Raw genomic sequence first — 18617 nt, 5'->3', positions numbered from 1 at the left:
AAGGGTGCCTTTTTAACATATTTACTAAAAACACAGGATTTTGTGGTTTGGATTTTTCCTTATATAGCAGGAGGTTAATGAAATGGTTCTGCACATTGTATAAGTGAATGTGTTAGTGTTATTTATTCTCTACAGGGACTGCAAGAGTTTTGTTACAAAAAGATATCAGGGCCCACTACAGAGACCGTTCATATTTGCATGAAGCTTGCCCGAGAAGGATATTACTTAGCAAAAAAATAAAAAATAAAGTTTTAGCTCCCCCATACCAGCCTTGTTTAGGTGGGTGCACTGCTACTAACACATGTAGAACAGTGACACAAAAGTCTACAAAAAAAAAAAAAAAAAAAAAAAAAAAATTGTGCGATTTATCTGCATTACTAACTGCAGTTGTGGTTTAGAAGCCATTTGATACAAACTCCAGCGAAACTTGTTACAATAACAGCTAAAGTACCTTAGGGTTGGGTTATATAGGTTTTGCTTTAGGGCTGGTTCACACCAGTGCATTTTTAATCTGCATCAAAACACATGCAGCGTTTAATGTATTCCAATAGCCCTAGTTCACACCGGTGCAGTGCGTTCCAGTGCAGCCAACAAAAGTAAAACATTTCTGTATGGAACAAGTTGCAAGTTTTGCTGTCTGAAAACTTTAAATACTGAAATGGCAGATTATAGTAGATTTGATGTTGTAGGTGTGGCTAAGTAAACATTTAAAATATACGGACAAATAAAACAGCTTTGCTCAGGAGAAACATTTGATAGTCTTTAATATGCAATTATGGCAATTTATACAACCAGTCCTGATACCAACTTTTCTGCAGTGCTATATTTCTACGAACAGTGACATGTGTATGCAGAGTTCCAGCTTAGAGTTGAGATAATATGTTTCCTGCCAGACTGCAGGTCAGACCAGTCCCATCTTCCTCCACATTAATGGCTTTCACCTTCCCACCTTCAACTATCATAGAAAACCTGAAACACAAATAAAAAACCCAAACAATTAACACTTGAATCAGCGACCACCATTTTCTTGTGGTCTGCCTTAAAAACAGGACTAGCAAGCATCATAGTTTATGGTCCTCATTGGTCCTGCATAGGGCTGGTGCTACCACTAGGCAGACTAGAGCGCACTGCCACCCTAGTGTGCAGCCATAGCCTGTCACCTCCTCATCCCCGCTGGATGTAACCTCTGGAGCCAACAGCCCTGTGTGGTGGGTCTGCAGGAGTGTGTACTGAGGAGGAGAGAGAACGTCTGTTGTCAGGTATCATGCAGGGAACCATCACATGCAGTACACCGACAGATCCCTCCCCGGCTCCAGAACTGCTTGGTGGCTCAGGGTTCTGATTGATTTAGAGGAGCTGGCCCACCTCCATTGTCACTGGTTGGAACTTTTGAGGTGTGTGGCCAGCCAAGGGGGGTTATCACGCCCGTCACTGGAGGGTGTAGCAGCTGGCCTCAGGGATGATTGCATGGTCCTTCTGGGCAGAGCAACATGGAGGAACACACACACACAATGTTTTTTTATGCAGCCATTGGACTGGGAGAAAATCATGCTGAAAACTGTTCAGTCCAATATCTCAGTCAGGACAGTGCTACAGGGGAAAAAAATAAAATAAAAAAGTACCATCTTGATCCTTCAACCTTACTTCCATCTTTAGATAAAGTGCTGTTAGTTGACAAAGATCAAGATGGTATCTTTTACCTGTAGCACTGTCCTTGGACTGAGATATTGGGCAGAGCAGTTATCAACACAATTTCTCCCAGCCCTTGCCCCATGTTCTGCTGCCAGTCCTCTTTAAATGTTGGCAACTATGCTCGCTGTGCCTGGAAGTTTGATGAGGGGGCAACAATCACAGGGATTGTAGAGAGGGCCTGTGCTATACTATTGTGTGCCCTTTCCATTCCATATAAAAATTATATTTTAGAAGTATAGTCTTATGTCTTATTTTTTGGGCGGGGGGGTAGCAAGTAGCTGGTCTTGCCTAAGGTGCAATGGTCTAGCACACTATGCCCTGCATAGTATTCAGGAACTACAATTCCCATCATGCCTGGTTATGTCTGAATGTCAGTTTTACAATGCCTTATGGGGGGGGGATGTGTAGTTCCACAACTGCTGGAGGGCCATAGTTGAGATTCCTGCCCTAGACAAAAATTAGCAATAAATCCTGAATATGCTGGGAGGAGACATTTTATAAGCCAGCCTGTGAGTTCAGCTTTAAAAAGCAGAAGTCCACCTTAAGTGCTTTTGGCTGGGCTTCTATGGATCACAGAAGTGCAATTTGTTTTGCACTCCTGTGACCAGCTAGCAGGTCTGAAATCCGCTCACTGACATCAGTCCAGTCATTGTGACAATAAAGCCTGGATCCACAGGTGCCTGACAAAGGGACTGCTCAGCCTCCTCCACAGCTCTCTGCTCGGGGAGCTGTGACAACCGAGCCATCTGTGATGTTTGATCGCTCAGTTCTCAGTGTAGGGGTGCTGGGGCACAGATCACCCAAGTATGGAGGAAAACCCCCAAACCCACACTTTAAAATATGCACTATTCACTTTAGATAAAAGATCACTGCACTCCCCTTTCCTTGTGAGATAGGTACCATTATAAACACAGCGAGTGGTCACTAAAGCCCCCCCACAAGGCTACCAAAAGTGGGTGGTGTATATATTCTCTGTTTTGAGTCTGCTACTGTGGATTGATTGTATAGTTACCCATCTAGGATATATAGATATGTTTTGTGTGATCTACCATACAGTCTGTAGATTTGTCTTCAGGACAATGCCATGTGCTACAGAAAACTTGAGACCAAGCTGTCACACGAAGGATCAGGAACCGCCAATTGGTTTCTGATGAGCTCTTCACTAACAGTCAATGATCACATCCTGCAGCTGTTAGGCTCCTTTCATATGGGTCCAATTCCGTTTGATATATAATGGGATCTAGTTTTGAACAAGGCAAAGGAAGGTCTGCATCAGGCAGCAAGGGCTCACCTCTTGCACCTTTGGGTCCCAAAGAGATTGAGCAGCTCTGGTTTGTCCAAACCTAATCCAGCAGCCTGAAAACAGAAAAATATAGTTAAACACAATGCTATGCCTGCTAAAACCTGATGAAAGGGGGCCATACCCTAAAAAGTTTGTCAAAAACTTAATTTTAAGAGCGTTGAATTACTGGCTTTTAGGATGTCGGTATGGTGCTTGCCAACAATGAGAAAGCAGTGGCAACAATGCCAAATGTTTTGCATTACACAGAAACTTGGTTCGTTCAGCTGAACACCCAATTCATTTGGCCGTTTACAAAAGATTCTGCATAGACAGTGCAGAGATCTCCCTCATGGCATTTCCCCTGCTAGTGTTCTAAGGCCCCATTCACACTTAGATTTTCTGCAGATTTACCAAACCCATGTTGTGCAAGGGCCTGACTGCATACAAATTGAAACTAAGGTTTGACCTCATATGGTTTTGGTAAATCTGAACAAAAATCTGCAGAAAATCTAATAGTATGTATGGGGCCTTAGCCTATAGTGTTGGGTTATTTTCTGAATTTGCGAATGTCAGTTTTCATTGTCAAAGTGTTCTTCTAATAGGACTGAATCTTAGGTAATGTTACATTCACCCAGCAAAAGGCACCAAGGAACACATTACAGGTATTCGTTACGCATGCACAAATGTTGAGTCACAACCGTGAACATTTTATAATTAGAGCCCTTTACTAGTATAAAGTCTGTATGGATCAGTATCTTGATTAGGGATGGGCTTGTGTTTTTTTTAATTTTGACACTTGTGAAATGGTACCAGTTACCATTTCAAACAGAGGTGGGATCTGGGGGCCCCCTTGTTAAAGGGGGCTTCCAGAATCTGATAAGCCCCCACAACTGCTGGGCAAGGGATTAGCCCCTTCTCCCCATTGACATGGGGAACAAGATGCTTTGGGGGGGGGGGCTACCCCAAAGCGCCCTCCCCATGTTGAGGGCATGTGGCCTGGTACAGTTCAGGAGGGGGGTGTGCTCTCGTTCCCTCCCCTTTGCCGTGGCCTGCCAGATTGCGTGATCGGATAAGGGTCCGTTATTTTCAAAAATTGAAATAAAAACCCATAGGGGCAGGGTTCCCCTTAATATCCATACCAGACCTGAAGGGCCTCTTAATGGACTGTGGGGATCCCATGCCGTTTTCTCAATGACTTATCTGTATTGCTGGGACTGACAATTATAGCCACTAGTACTTTTAAAATTACTCCCCCCCCTTATAACAGTCATTTCACAAAATGACATTTCTAAACAGTGTAACAATGCGCCACCTTACAGGCATACTATAGACCAGAGGTCTTCAAACTACGGCCCTCCAGTTGTTCAGGAACTACAATTCCCATCATGCCTTGTCATGTCTGAATGTCAGAGTTTTACAATGCCTCATGGGATGTGTAGTTCAACAGCTGGAGGGCCGTAGTTTGAAGATCCCTGCTATAGACCCTTTAAAAACAAGCAACCATAAATATACCTTAGCACAATTACATTTTGTACAAAGCAAAATTAAGTTACATTATAAACTCTGCAGTCAGCTTTCAAATGGTAAAGATACAGAGTATGTTGTGATTGTTACTGCCAGGATACACAGCAATTACCTTGACGAAGTTCCCAGTGGGATCAGCTAACATCCGAACCTACAGGAACAGAACATAGTTAAATGGGAGAGAAAAAAAATAAAAATAAAAAAATAAACAGCCCCCCCCACATTCACTTGCATGCAAAATATGGCACTTTTCTTAGCAGTTTGTTCAAATGATTCCCACTATGAGTGTTACATCTTAGACCTAAAAACAAGCAGTTTGTTAACCTGGGCCTGAGTCTACTGTCAGTCTTATCTTCCTGTGACTTTTAGGAACGCTAAATATACCTACAAAGTTGCTTACCATCTTGGGTTACTTAACTTTGATATAGTTTATGAAAAAAGTTGCCATCCTACTACAAAGATAAAATCGTATCTACGCATAAACCAGCAAACCAAAATGAGCTGATAACAGGAATGGACAGACACAGGCCTGCTTACACAACTCTGTGGTTACACAAGGATTTCTGAAATCATGCCAGTTCCAGCAGGTTACACAACAAAACTCCGCCTTTCTGAACAAAAGCCATTTACTCTTCTGCTTCCAATACAAAAAAAAAATAGCCAATTTGAGTAAGGTCGCACCAATACTAGTATTGGGTATTGATACTCATGCAAATGCACGATACCTGAAACTGATACTTTCAGGCTCGGTTCTTTGAGCCGTCAGTGGGTCTCCCCTGCTGACAGCTGAAGTGTTAGAGAAGTGCATCAGTACTCAAAGGGGACGAGGGGTATCAGCACATCCCTACTTTTGACTGACCAATAGTATTGCAGCCAAAAAATTTTCTACCCCACACTCAAAAGGATTGCTATGAGCAACCCAAATCAAAATTTTGACTAATAGGCACCTACTTCATACACAAAGTACTATAACCCCTTTTAGGGTATTCAAAATGAATGTATATACACACACCAGACCCTTAGGTCTGGTATGGATATTAAGGGGAACCCCCTACACTGAAAAAAAACAGCGTGAGGGTCCCCAGATCCATAACAGACCCTTATCCAAGCACGCTACCCGGCTGGCCAGGAAAGGGGGTGGGGGGGGGGATGAGCATGCGCCCCCCCCCCCCCCCCCCGAGCCGTACCAGGCCGCATGCCCTCCACATGGGGGGTGCCTTGGGGGAAGGGGGGCCGTGCAGCCCCCCCACCCCAAAGCACCTTGTCCCCATGTTGATGAGGACAAGGGCCTCTTCCTGACAACCCTGGCCGTTGGTTGTCAGTGGGCTTATCAGAATCCGGGAGGTCCCCGGATCCCAACCCCCCCACCCTATGCGAATGAGTATGGGGTACAATGTACCCCTACCCATTCACCTGTAAAATGAAAAACCCCCCACACACAGGGTTAAAATAGTTTATTGCACAGCTCTGTGGGTCTTCTCGCCGGACTCCTCCGCTATCTTCTGCCAGCGGAGGAGCCAGGCTCTCTTCTTAGTCGCCCTCTTCTTCCGACTTCGGGGGTCTTGTCCCCCTCTTCGGTTCTTCTTGCCGGGCCACCGCTTCTTTCAGCTCTTTTACTAGCGGTGGCCCGGTCATCTGTCGCCACCTTCCGTTCTTCTGGAGAGGTTGACTGGACGCTCTCTCCAGCCGCAATGCCAGGGACGCGGCGACATATAGGGGTGGGGGGGGGGGGGGGGTCGCCGGAGGAGAAGGAGAAGAGGAAGACCGGGCCACCGCTAGTTTAAAAAAATAAAAAATAAACAAATAAAAAAAAAGCTGAAAGAAGAAGCGGTTGCCCAGCAAGAAGAACTGAAGAGGGGGACAAGACCCCCGAAGTCGGAAGAAAGCCGGGCTCCTCCGCTAGCAAAAGATACGAGGAGTCCGGCGAGAAGACCCCCGGAGCTGTGCAATAAACTATTTTAACCCTGTGTTTTTTTTTTACCCCCACAGGTTTATGGGTAGGGGTATGTTGTGCCCCATACTCATGGGGGGGGTGGGCCCCACCCTTATTAAAGGGGGCTCCCGGATTCCAATAAGCCCCCTGCCTGCAGACTGACAACCAATGGCCAGGGTTGTCGGGAAGAGGCGCTTGTCCTCAACATGGGGACAAGGTGCTTTAGGGTAGGGTAAATAGTGACATGTGCAATGCTTATTTTACCATGTATTTATGTAGAGATTTAGATCTCCATCTCTCCCCTTTTGTAGCTGCCCCTTTAAGGTTTGTTTTACAGTTTAAAAGTAAGGTCTCAATGGGTTATCAAGGGTGGGCATAATGTTATGGCCATTTAGTATATAGGTCCAATAATTTTATGCAGCTCTTTACATTTTGTACAATCATAACTGTCCCTGCCCTCAAAGAGCCTACAATCCAAGTGCCCCATTTCACATGCATAAAGACAAACTAGGGGCCAATTTAATCAGGACTCAACCTATCAGCATGCCCTTGGAACGTAGGAGGAAACCCATGCAAGCACAGGGAGAACATGCAGGCAGTAAGGGTGTGCATCTTCACTGGTCTCACAATTTAATTACAATTATCCTGTCCACGATTCCTGTGCATGCTTAAAAGCCTTTTATCCAAACATTCAAGCAGTCAGAAAAACTACATTTTTCTACAGTGGCAGAGGGATTGCTGGCAATCAGTGGCAGGTGGGATGGCATCAGCGACACTAGCACTCATCTGCTTTCAAAGGTAGTCGTTTTCCCCTCTTCTAGTGCCTCCAGTCGGGTTCACACTTTTGTACTGTGGTGAACTAACACATTACATGCAATAGGTGGTGCCAGTCAATCAGCACTCCAATACTCTAAGGCAACACAGTTCCAATGTACATTCATTTCAGTACACATGGTAACAATGGTGCATGTCTATATTCATGGATGTTTTGGTGCATTACCAGCCAATTCAATTGAATGAGCTGCCTTAAAGTGGTTGTAAAGTCAGTTTTTTTTATCTTAATGCATTCTATGCATCCCCCTCAGTGTCCATTCACTGACTCAGTGAATGGACACAGGAAGCTACAACTTGGCTCAGGTGCCCCCATAGCAAGCCGCTTGCTATGGAGGCACTCAGGAGGGGCTAGGAGCACAGAAGAGGGATCCAAGAAGAGTAGTATCTGGGCTGCTCTGTGCAAATCTCACTCAGCGCAGGCAAGTACAACTTTTTTTTAAACACTTAATGGCTTTTTTGAAAATGAAATACACCCCACCTCATACAGGTTAATCCAAGCCAGTGGAAAACTGAGCCCAAAAACAGTTTACATCATACTAATCATTTTTCATGAGTAACGCTCCCTATATTCATACCTTTCCATCTGCACCATGAGCTTTCCCCCACTCGCTCATAACAAAGGCATCATTGACAGAGATGCAAGCAATAACTTTCACTCCTCGGGATTTCAGGTCCTCAGCTTGACTCACGTATCCAGGCAAATGCGTCTGCAAAAAAGGTGACAAAACATAACGTCGAGAGTGAGACCCTGTCACTGAAAATGGAGAAAATGAGACAGGATTTGCATTAAAGGGTTAATGTGATGTTCCAGACTACCATTTGAGCAGAGAAAGCTGTGTTTCTGTCTCTCTGGATTTGTAGTTCTGAATTGGGACACAGTCCCATGTCTGGATTTTACCAGGTGCGTGCACTGCGAGTACAGAGGTGTGCAGGGTCATTATACACTCAAGCCTGAGGATAGCTTAGAGCTCCCAGTTTGGAGACAGGAGGTTTCACCCAGGGGTCAGAGGAGCCCAAACCAGGAGGTCTCACCCATGGATCAGGTGGGCTCATATCAGGGTGTTAGGAGAACCCCTAGTCAGAAGCCAGGAATGGGCTATGCAGAAAGGTGCTGTGATTAAAAGGCCAAGAGCCAAAAGGAAACCAGCAGAGCAGAACAGTCAGAGGGACTGGTAAGAGCAGCAGTGCTGCCAACAAGGGAGTCAGGTGGCTCTGTATTTTTTACAGATAAGGTGCCCCTGCATGCAGATGTATGTCAGGTCAACATTAAAGCCACTGCGTTAGCATAACATCCAGGCATTGAGCATTTTCTAGTAAATAGCAGTAATGAGGTCTGCACTACAGGTTTACAGCTATACGAGAAAGCCACACAACAGGATAAGAAAGGTGACCGCATCTACAAGTTATTTTATTTCCATCATGAGCCAGCTCTTGGACGTAACCAACAAGTTTTCAGGTCCTGGAAGAAAACACAAACACCCAACAGAAACCCATCAAACATTGAAACGTGAAGAAAGCCCTTATTGAATCTAAATCCAGGACTCCAGCACTGCAAAGCAAGACCAATAGGAAAAAGGCTGAATAGTCACTTTTAAAGAATTTCTACAATGCCATCTAGTTCAGGTTTCCCCCCAAAAAATAAAAGATGAAATACATTTATATGCATGTTTCTGGACATACATGTGACACCTAATCCTAAGTATGATGTCAATTAAGTCCAACCTTCTGATGTTCTTCACAATGGCTGTTATACAAATTAGGAAACAAGTTTTCTACATGGCAATGAAAACCACTGGACATTCAGTAATGTTCCTACAAAAAACATTACTCCATTTCCTATTACACAAGATTCCTAGAAGGTGATTTGTACAGTTGAATAAACATGTCTTATATTATGTAGGAATTACACACATAGTATACCCCATAATAGGGAGCCGAGCCTTATATTACATTTTAAGACCTTATACTTTTAAGTTACACAAGCAGCATCATTAACCACTTCCTTACTGAGTACTTAAACCCCCCTCCTGCCCAGATCAATCTTCAGCGCAGTCAAACTTTAAATGACAATTGTGCAGTCATACAACACTACCCAGATGACATTTTTCATCTTTTTCACACAACTAGACTTGTCTTTTGGTGGTATTTACTCACAGCTGTTTTTTTGTGTGTAAATAAAAAGAACACATTTAATTTGTTATAAAATTTAGCAAACCAGTAATTTTTCTCCTTCATTGATATGCACTGATGGAGGCAGCACCGATTGATGGGATTGACCCCTTACTCCGATCCAGCAAGTCTCAGACTCGCTGATCACAGAGCGTGCCCTGCAGGCCGCTTGGGCATGCGACATCAAGAGATACAGTATGGGCAAAGCAGGTCCATGCTGTAGCCATCATTTGGCTATAGCACCGATCTGTAGTGGTTTTTTGTTTTTTAAGTGTTAGTCAGTTTAGGCCTATATCTATATCTATACTAATTTTTTTTACCAAAATTAAACACAATAAGCGTATACTGATTGGTTTGCGCAAAAGTTATAGTGTCTACAAAACTATGGGAGAGATTTATGGCTTTTCTTTACCAGTAATGACAGTGATCCGTGATTTTACAACGCTTGGTGAGTTTTATGGCAAACTTTACTCACCAAGCACTCCCCCCCCCCCCCCCCCCCACATTAAGCATGTTTCTAGATGGCCTTTCAATTCAAAACTCACAACGGAACACATGGATAGCCCAGAAGCCCCATTTCACAGATGGGGGGGGGGTGGAGAGGAGTGCTAAAAACTGGCTCAGACCTGGAAGTAGAGAATTACCGCGACGTCAAGATTCTGACCAAAAATTCTCGCCAACCACATTGCCCTCTTCAGCAACATACATCCATAAGGATCAAGTGGGTTTCATCCCAGGTAGGCAAGGGCCAGATCAGATATGGACGACAATAGATGTAATGTCCATTCTCCAAACAGTCAGGAATGCCTTCGACTGTCTCCTGGCCCTATATTTTTGCCATATTAAAACAGTGGGGCTTTGACCAACATTTTATGGGCCTGATACAGGCACTTTACTCCAACCCCTCAGCATGGGTAAGGCTCCAAGGCTTCTACTCCAAGCCCATAACAAGAAAGGGGACCAGACAGGGATGTCCTCTCGCCTCTGATCTTTGCAATAGAAATGCTCGCTATAGCGATCTGCCAAAACCAGAGTATTAAGGGGGTATCCTGCGGTACCCAAATTCATAAGTGTGGCCTCTTTGTGGACAATGTCATGCTCTTCCTCACTTCTCCCATAACTACGCTCCCCAACCTATGTAGAACATTAGATACCTTTACAAAGATGTTGGGCCTCCATGTGAATTATTCCAAATCTCAGGCTCAAAATGTCTTGAAACTAACAGCGAACCTTCTGAAAACGTCCTTCCAATTTAAGTGGAGTGACTCCATCAGATACTTAGGAATTAACCTAACAGACAAAATTGAAAACCTATATAGCCACAATTACCCACCCATGTTCCGCAAACTAGAAACCGATTTACACACTTGGGCTCAACATGACATTTCCTGGCTGGGAAGGATAAATGCTATTAAAATGACACTACTCCCCAGATTGTATCTTTTGCCCTCTTCCCATCCCCATTTGGAAAGACCACATCAAGACTTGCCAAAGTAAGATTCTGAAGTTTAGTTGGGGCAAGGCAGGTTACAGATTCCCCCCTGGACACAGGAGAAGACGCTTAGGACACCCCCACCTTCAAAGATTATCAAGCGGCTAGGCTGGCCCAACTGTCAATAGTCTTCTCTAGATTTAAGCCTGACGGTCCAAATAGGGGAAAAATAATAAATAAAAAAAAAAAAAAAACACATCTTTAATATAGTTAAGTTAGTAGGCACCCGAATACCCAGGACTCCCGTGGTCGCCGTCCTAAATGAATCGATCCCATGAATCTCTAAACCCTCTGGCAAATTAGCACAGTTCATGCTCTTGGGAGCTAAACTCACGATTGCCAGGGCCTGGAAAAAGCCTGGCATTTCCCTTTCAATGGCAAAAAGGAAAAATATTGTGGGTAATGCCTCAGGAGAAGCTCAGCCTGTTACAAGACACACCTAACAAATTTGAAGCTACTTGGGAACCATGGGCTCGACTGATGGGCATTCTTTTTGGTCCCTCCATATAAAACCATATCTGACCGAGTAGTGGTGCTCCTATCCTCTCCCCACTCCCCTCTGTTCTCTCTCCTCATGTTAGTCCACCTTGGACATGGTTCCAGCACTAATCTCTCAAGGTTTAAGCTGATCTAGAGGTGTACACGACCAGCTCAGGCACTAACGGCCGGATCAACCCTACAGCTCTTAGCCAAGTTCCTGGAAATAATTTCAACTCTCATATTTAGAGGGAATGCTCATTGTCGGTTAAGACCAGGACTGGCCCCCTCTGGCACAGTATGATCCCCATAAAACAGACCGGTTTATCACTTATGTTTCCTGACAATTGGCCGGTAACCTGGTACGGGCTGGGATTGATGTACCTGCCATTTGTCAACTATTTTTTGAAAAAGGGCATGAATGTCTGAATAGGCAATTTAGACAGATAGCTGAAAACAGTCAGTTAAAGTGGAACTTTAGTCAGAAAATTAATTCCTGACAAATCACTTTAGGCTGGCCCCTTTTGCAGGTATAGCTATGTGAAACATTAAAAGTGCCTATATGGTTTAAAATCCAGTAATGCACCATCTCACCCTGCTCGGCACATGCTCAGTTACTTAGCACAGTAGCCTGACAGCATTAAGATTTACTGTTGCCCTTTGGGGGGGGGGGGAAGCTACAAGAATAACACAAACTGTGCTGAGGGAACAGATTCAGGAGGGAGAAAAAAAAAAGGCAGGAGACAACAGGACAAAATTTAGCACTGTAAAGCCTCTGTCAGCCTTCCACTCCGAGACAAGACATACAAAGCTGGAAATGTACACAATTACAGAAAGTGACACTTTTTTGTATCAAAAACAAAGGATCATTTTTGCTCTGGGCTTCAACAAAATGGCAGCCTCCAGCAAGAAGAAACAGGAGCAATGCTAGAGACACACACACAGGTTTCAGTAGCAAGTATCTGCTTTAGAGCATTAAGAGCATTAATTGTCATCAAAACTGTTTAACATTTTATTCTCTGGTCAGCTGGGGGGGGGGGGGGGGGGAAGCAAGAATTGAAGGCTCACTAAAACTGGCCAACACTATGCAACTGTCAGCCAGTTCCTGAGCCGATTGGGTGGCCCTGTCAGCCCCTCCCTGCCCAGCATCCACTGTTTTAAAGCAGTTAGAATATTCTGACAGGCACCAGCAGCAGCTGTATACAATAGCCTGACAGGAGAGATTTGGCTACAATTACTATAGAGCATGGATGGACCTGGGGGCTTTGTTAGGAGGGGGACTTACTGTTACACTTCCTCCTTCCACCCAGGGACTGCCAAGGCGACTCCCTCTAGGTCAGGGCTTGACAAATTTGCTTAGAATCTAGAAGCCAGCTGAAAAAAAAATTAGGGGCCAGTTATTTAAATCCTCTGCCCAGCGTCCAGAACTGCATGTCTGGGGCATCGGACAATAAGAATTGCTCATGCCTGATGCCAAGAGAAAGACAATTTTTTTTTTTTTTTTTTTTTTTTTTTATTGTTTTGTTATACAATTTTGCAAATAAGTTTTTTTCTCCTTCACTGATGTGCTTTGATAGGCTACACTAATGGGCACTGATGGGCAGCACTGGCTGGTGCCACTGATGGGCAGCACTGGCACCGATGGGCAGCACAGATTGGCAAGTGGAACCGGCAATGGGTGGCACAGATTGGCAAGTGGCACTGGATTGCACTGGCAGATGGCACTAACTGGCAAGTGCCACTGGATTTGCACTGGCAGTGGGCACTGCTTGGCACTGGTAGGTGGCACTGGCAGATGGCATTAGCATGTGGCACTAGATTTCACTGGTTGATGGCACTAACTGGCATTGGCAGGTGGCACTGGCAGGTTTCACAGCCGATAGTGTAACTGAAACGGAATGCTCCCTGCAGTGCTGCACTGTGAAACTGTATGGAGAGAGAGGGGCCGACACATTCAGCGTGATGTCAGAGGTGGGCGGGACCCGGCAGCTATCCAGCCAATGAAAGGGGAGGGGCCACATACACGTATCGGCCTGCCAAGATCCCATCCCATTGGCTGGTGTTAGAAAGCAGGGTCCCGCGCACCCCGACATTCAGCCTCAATTTTGACAGCTCCTCTCTACAGTTTCATGCACTGTGGTGCTGCTCTGCCAACAGTGTGTGGAGAAGGGAGGAGGATGTCAGAGGCTGCTGAGCTGCTCTTCCTGCTCCATCCCAACTACCAGACAGTGCTCCGTGTCTGGAGGCACCAGACAGAGCAACAGAGGCACCTGTTACTGTTGTGGGTTTAATAACACAAAACCACACAAACTAACCCATCCATGTCTCATGATTTATTTTGTTTGGAAATCACTTTGTACAACAGTGCCCTAGCATTTCTGGCCAAGGCCATCTTGGGTGAGGGCAGATACTTCATGTAGCATTTACTTCCTGGCATCCATCAGTCCTTAGCTCAGACATACAGGCAGGAGGGCGTGCTTAATTGAGAAAACACCTCCTCACCTTCTGAGGACTCCTAGGATGTACAACATTTGCCTAGGCCTGGAAAACAAAAAGTAACTTAAAAATGTAAAAAGTTTAAAGCAAGCAAATAGGAAAATATATTCCATCTTTATCAATGCTTGAAGCAGAAGGGTTAAACATTTAAAAGTTGATTGAAAGAGTGAAGTTCGGCTTTAAGGGCTGGTTTATACTGGGTGATCCCACACGGTGCAGTTTTGACATCCCATTCATTTGACGGGGCTGCAAAACAGAAAAAGTGCAAGCTCTACTTTTTCCAGAATCCTCAGTTCCAAACTGCATGGCACTATGGAGGCTGCATTTGGGGTACCATTAATGATCAATTGGCATCGGCAGCATGTTCATCTGGTGTGGAAAATGCACACTGAATGTGCTTCTTGTATTTTGGTGGGATTCAGCCCTTATACTTTAAGATTTGAATATGGGATTTTGTATGTTTCAGAGACCATGACATAACAGGGGGTGTGCATTTGTTACTGTGTGACCATTGCGTATATATTCATGCTTCACTGTACTGTTAGATGCAAGTGTCACCTTGAAGTTCCCTGGTCCTGAAACAATGGCTTATTTGACATTGCACCAATAGTGTACAGTATAGAATAAGCTCATTGATCTAGTGAGATAAAGGGCTACATAAAATAGTATAGAACAAACACATAACCGCATGCAACCTACCTTGGAACATCCTGGGGTGAAAGCTCCTGGGACACCAAACAGAATCCCCTTCTCAGGGCCAAACACATCCTTCACGCTGATCTTGTTTCCTGGACCATCCTCAAATACCTGTGCATCAGGAATTTGATCTCCTACCTGTCAACATATCAGATAACAGCATGGTTCACATATCAACTTACTGTGCAACATGATGTTAGCATTTCATCAGCGTGTGCAATTAATTCATTCTACACCCATTGCCTCAACCACAGGACTGGCCCAAGCTTTTCTGGCAGTCACATGTCTGGATTTTCCCAGAACAGCTTTGGTATAATTGCGGCATAAAAAAGTGTCATCATACACATCCTGAATCTTGTAATCACCTCAAAACAAGGATTGTAACATCTACAGTAGTTCCACAAGAGATATTACATAGTGAAGCCAGACTAATTGAGGATTTTTCTTAAATTAAATCTGAAAAGGTAGCAATTTAACATTTCTTTGCAATTCAGTCACATCAACATTCTTGCATAGGTAGATCTGTGTCCCCTGCCGGCTCTAAAGACTCATACACACGATCAGATTTTCCAATGGGAAATGTGTTGATGACAGGCTGTTGGCGTAAAATCCAACCATGTGTATGCTCCATCGGACAAGTGTTTTGTTGGTCAACAATCCAGTAGTGTGTACAAGGCTTAAGACTGAGAACCGAGTCGTCAAACACCACCAAGCACTCGCTTACAAGAGCTCCTTGAGCAGAGAGCTGGTGACTGCCAGTCATCAGCTCTCTGCCCCCGCCCCATGCTCACTGGAGCGTTTGGCTGTGAAGGGGCAGGAGCAGCCAGCACAGACTCAGCAGCTCACCTGTGCTGGTCCAAGCAAAGGCAGATCACGACAAGCGAGATTTTTCCTGAGCCTGGATCGGTGTTCTGTCGAGAAAGTTCCCCCGGCCGATAAGGACCCCCTGTACTGCGCAGTACAAAACCACAAAGGAGCCGCTGAAAATGGCCAAAGCTGAACAGTGAGTCAGCTGTATATGGTACCTGTAACAGGGCCCCTCGCTTCAGGCACGGCCTCGCTGAGCTTGGCATATTTTAATTCTGTCCACTTGGATGGTGGGGCTTGAACCTGGACATAGGGCGGAATGTAGTGCACAGGTGCCGTATACAGCTGACTCACCTGTTCAGCTTTGGCTATTTTTGGCAGCTCTGTAGTTTTTACTGCACAAGCGCAGTATGGGGGGGGGGGGAATCCTTATCCATTGGGGAACTTTCTCGGGAAGACACCGGCTCTGTGACATCAGCCCACTGTCTGCTGAAAACAGATCACAGGAATGCAGAACGAACTGCACTTCACAGGAGAAGTACAGCCAAACGAGCTTTGGCTGTACTTTATTTTTCATGGTATTGTTTCTTACTGTGTTTTTATGCCTTCTTGTAGCCTTCTGAACCTCACTTCTCTTTATTTGGGGAAAAAATTAGTTGTGCCCTTGTATACTGTACTATGCACACTAGAAATGCCAGTCCATCTTGGGGGTGTGACCATGGAGAATGAACATATCCACCGCTAAACAGGAAGAATATGCAAGTTCTTCAGAGCTTACACAGGGCTAAAGACTCTTTTCCCACCCACATGTGATGACCATGCACCAGGGGAGGAGAAGCAAGCCTCAATTCCCACACCCAGAGGAAACAGGTATTTTTCTTTGTTCTGGACACTGAATAGATCAATTGGGAAGCGAAGGGACTGTGTGCAGGAAGGCAGTAAAAAAAAAAAAAAAAGGCTACTTTAGGCCCCATTCACATGGGGCAGTTTCTCAATGCCCCATGCAGGGCCATCTTTCACTACTGACATGGGGATGCATAGGTACTGTGTGCATCCCCATGCCAACAACCCATTTTAGTCTATTGGGAAAAGCAGCTGTACAGACAACCAATGTGTCCTTATATGACATGCAGGTTCCCAAACTCCTCGTGTGCGCTTGGGGAGCCACACCCCCACATATATAAGGACACAGTGGCCGTGTCTGTGCAGCTGCATATCACAATAAACTAAAATGGGAAGCCAGCATGGGGGAGGTGGGAATGCATGCAGTACCTGTGCCAGTAAACGTTGGCCCTGCATGTGGCACAGAGCAAATCATTCCATGTGTATGGGGCCTTACCCTGCAATGGGCATCTATCAACCCCCCTTCCAATTACACCCAGCCACCTTCCCCAGGCTCCTTGGCAACTCATTCTTCTGCAGCCAACAAGAATGCACAGCACTACCAGGTGTGGTGGGGCCTGCCCCTTTGTGACAGTGCACAGGTCCAACAGCCAATCACTAGCCCCAGGCACTGTCACATGACCAGGGGAGGGACATAACCTATCTCCCAGGTTGCTGACACACCCAATTTAATTGAGTTAGTGCAAGTAAGAGGAGTATATGGGGGGGGGGGGGGGGGTTGGATTAACTACTGGGTTTTAAATGCTCCCTTTTACCTGCAGAGACTTAGCAATGCCAACCAACTTGAAAGCGATGGCAACGGTCACAGACCACAATAATCGGGGTAGGATGGCAGCGCAGCAGACTGAAATTGCTCCATCACATTACTATACCGTGGCTTATCTGCATTTTTTTTTTAAACTATAGTGAAGCAGTTTCCACTGCTCTTTGATCTGCAAAGACAGGAATTCAAATCTAGGGTGTGCATTTATCAAATTTATAGGCAATTTACCTTCTGATGTAGAGAAAGGGGGATTAAAATGTTGCTGAAACATGTTGTAATTAGCTACAATTAAAGCCAGGTGTGGCTGAAACATAAGTGTAGCAGTTTTTGTGATCTATGTGACTTTGTAAATAAGCGATAGTCCATAACACATCCTGACATCTTCCTTTGGTTGTGGTAATGGACTTTAAGAGTTGCCCTGGAATTACTCAACCCAGATGGTACCCCCCAAATTTGTAGCTGGGCAAACATCATCCTAGAATCTCTCTGCAAACGCATCTTTAAAATGGCAGCTTACCAATTATTACATATAGTGGCTACATTCATTTTCTTTAGGATCCCCCCTTGGTTTTCCACCAGATGATCTGGCCACTAACTCCTCCTATAGTATGGATGAGGGAGCACCTTTGGACAGCAGTCTAGGGGGTAGCAGAATTAAATACACTAACAAAATTGGAGTTGAGCTCACTTTATAGGTCAATTACAGAAAACAGTTTTCTTCCTTTTGGGATAAAGGTTTTACATAAATAAAATGAACCATTATAAGCACCCCCGTCAGCTGTAAAATTTGACTCACCAACTGCTACATCTGTAGGGCAAATTGCGCTGTTGGAGGGGGGGGGGGGGGGGGACCCACACACCCGAATGCAGCCACCACATCCAAGAATCAGTAAACTGCAGTGTAATAAAATTTTTGCTTCAGGGGTTTAAACCACAAATATATGCAGGGAGGACATTGTAATAACTCAATCACCCTTCAGCAAACAGGAATGATAATGTTGTCATGCCATTACAAAGTATTCCCTCCAATATGTGTGGATCACCAATCATGACATCTGATGACACGTACAGGAAGAAGACAAAAAACCGCACAGCAGTGTCACCCCCATGACAGGAAGGGCCTGATCCAGGTATTTTTTTTATTTTAATTCAAATTGCAAATGTAGGATTTAAAACCCCTTTTCCAAGGGCATGACACGTTACAGACGATGTGCTGGGTTAGCCCATGCCAGTCCCTGTATGTATGGGGCACCTCCAGCGAGCTCCTGATTTGGTAAAGTACAGAGAACACCTGGCGTCTCCTGACCCCGCACACTCCATGTGTCACATGATCCCCCGGACCACAACACGGCACGTTTACCTTGATAGACATGGCTCTGCTCCAGACTCCGCTCCTCGCAGCTCTACGAAGTGGTGACAGGAGGAGAAAAGATACGGGTAACCTAAAAGCCATGGTAACTGAGGCGGGGCTTTATATGGGTCGTCCAATGGACACGCCTCCACAGTGGTTTGCGCTGATTGACATGCGCCCTTGCCCTGTCCCGCGGGC

At 45.1% G+C, this 18617-nt stretch overlaps 1 protein-coding gene across 1 annotated transcript; it reads right to left on the bottom strand.

Moving 5' to 3' along the window:
- Positions 1–747: 747 nt before the first annotated feature.
- On the bottom strand, positions 748–18592 carry PRDX5 (peroxiredoxin 5). Its single transcript, XM_077455805.1, has 6 exons — positions 18429–18592; positions 14599–14733; positions 7841–7972; positions 4611–4649; positions 2984–3048; positions 748–969 (listed from the first exon to the last, which is right to left on the bottom strand). The coding sequence occupies exons 1-6, from the start codon at positions 18519–18521 to the stop codon at positions 864–866; spliced, it is 570 nt and encodes a 189-aa protein (XP_077311931.1). The 5' UTR covers positions 18522–18592; the 3' UTR covers positions 748–863.
- Between the last annotated feature and the right edge of the window lie 25 nt (positions 18593–18617).

The sequence above is a fragment of the Lithobates pipiens genome, unplaced genomic scaffold, assembly GCF_037356315.1.
Source record: "Lithobates pipiens isolate NorthernLeopardFrog02 unplaced genomic scaffold, aLitPip1_a1.2 Scaffold_10, whole genome shotgun sequence".
NCBI lineage: Eukaryota > Metazoa > Chordata > Amphibia > Anura > Ranidae > Lithobates > Lithobates pipiens.
This window is presented reverse-complemented; position numbering and strand designations above follow the sequence as displayed.

Excerpts from the sequence above, each read along its gene's own strand:
- PRDX5 (XM_077455805.1), bottom strand. The coding sequence starts at position 18,521 with ATGGCTTTTAGGTTACCCGTATCTTTTCTCCTCCTGTCACCACTTCGT. Across the intron at positions 3,049-4,610 it reads CCACTGGGAACTTCGTCAAG|GCTGCTGGATTAGGTTTGGA; the intron begins GTAATTGCTGTG and ends TTCTGTTTTCAG. Across the intron at positions 970-2,983 it reads GGGACCCAAAGGTGCAAGAG|GTTTTCTATGATAGTTGAAG; the intron begins GTGAGCCCTTGC and ends TTTGTGTTTCAG.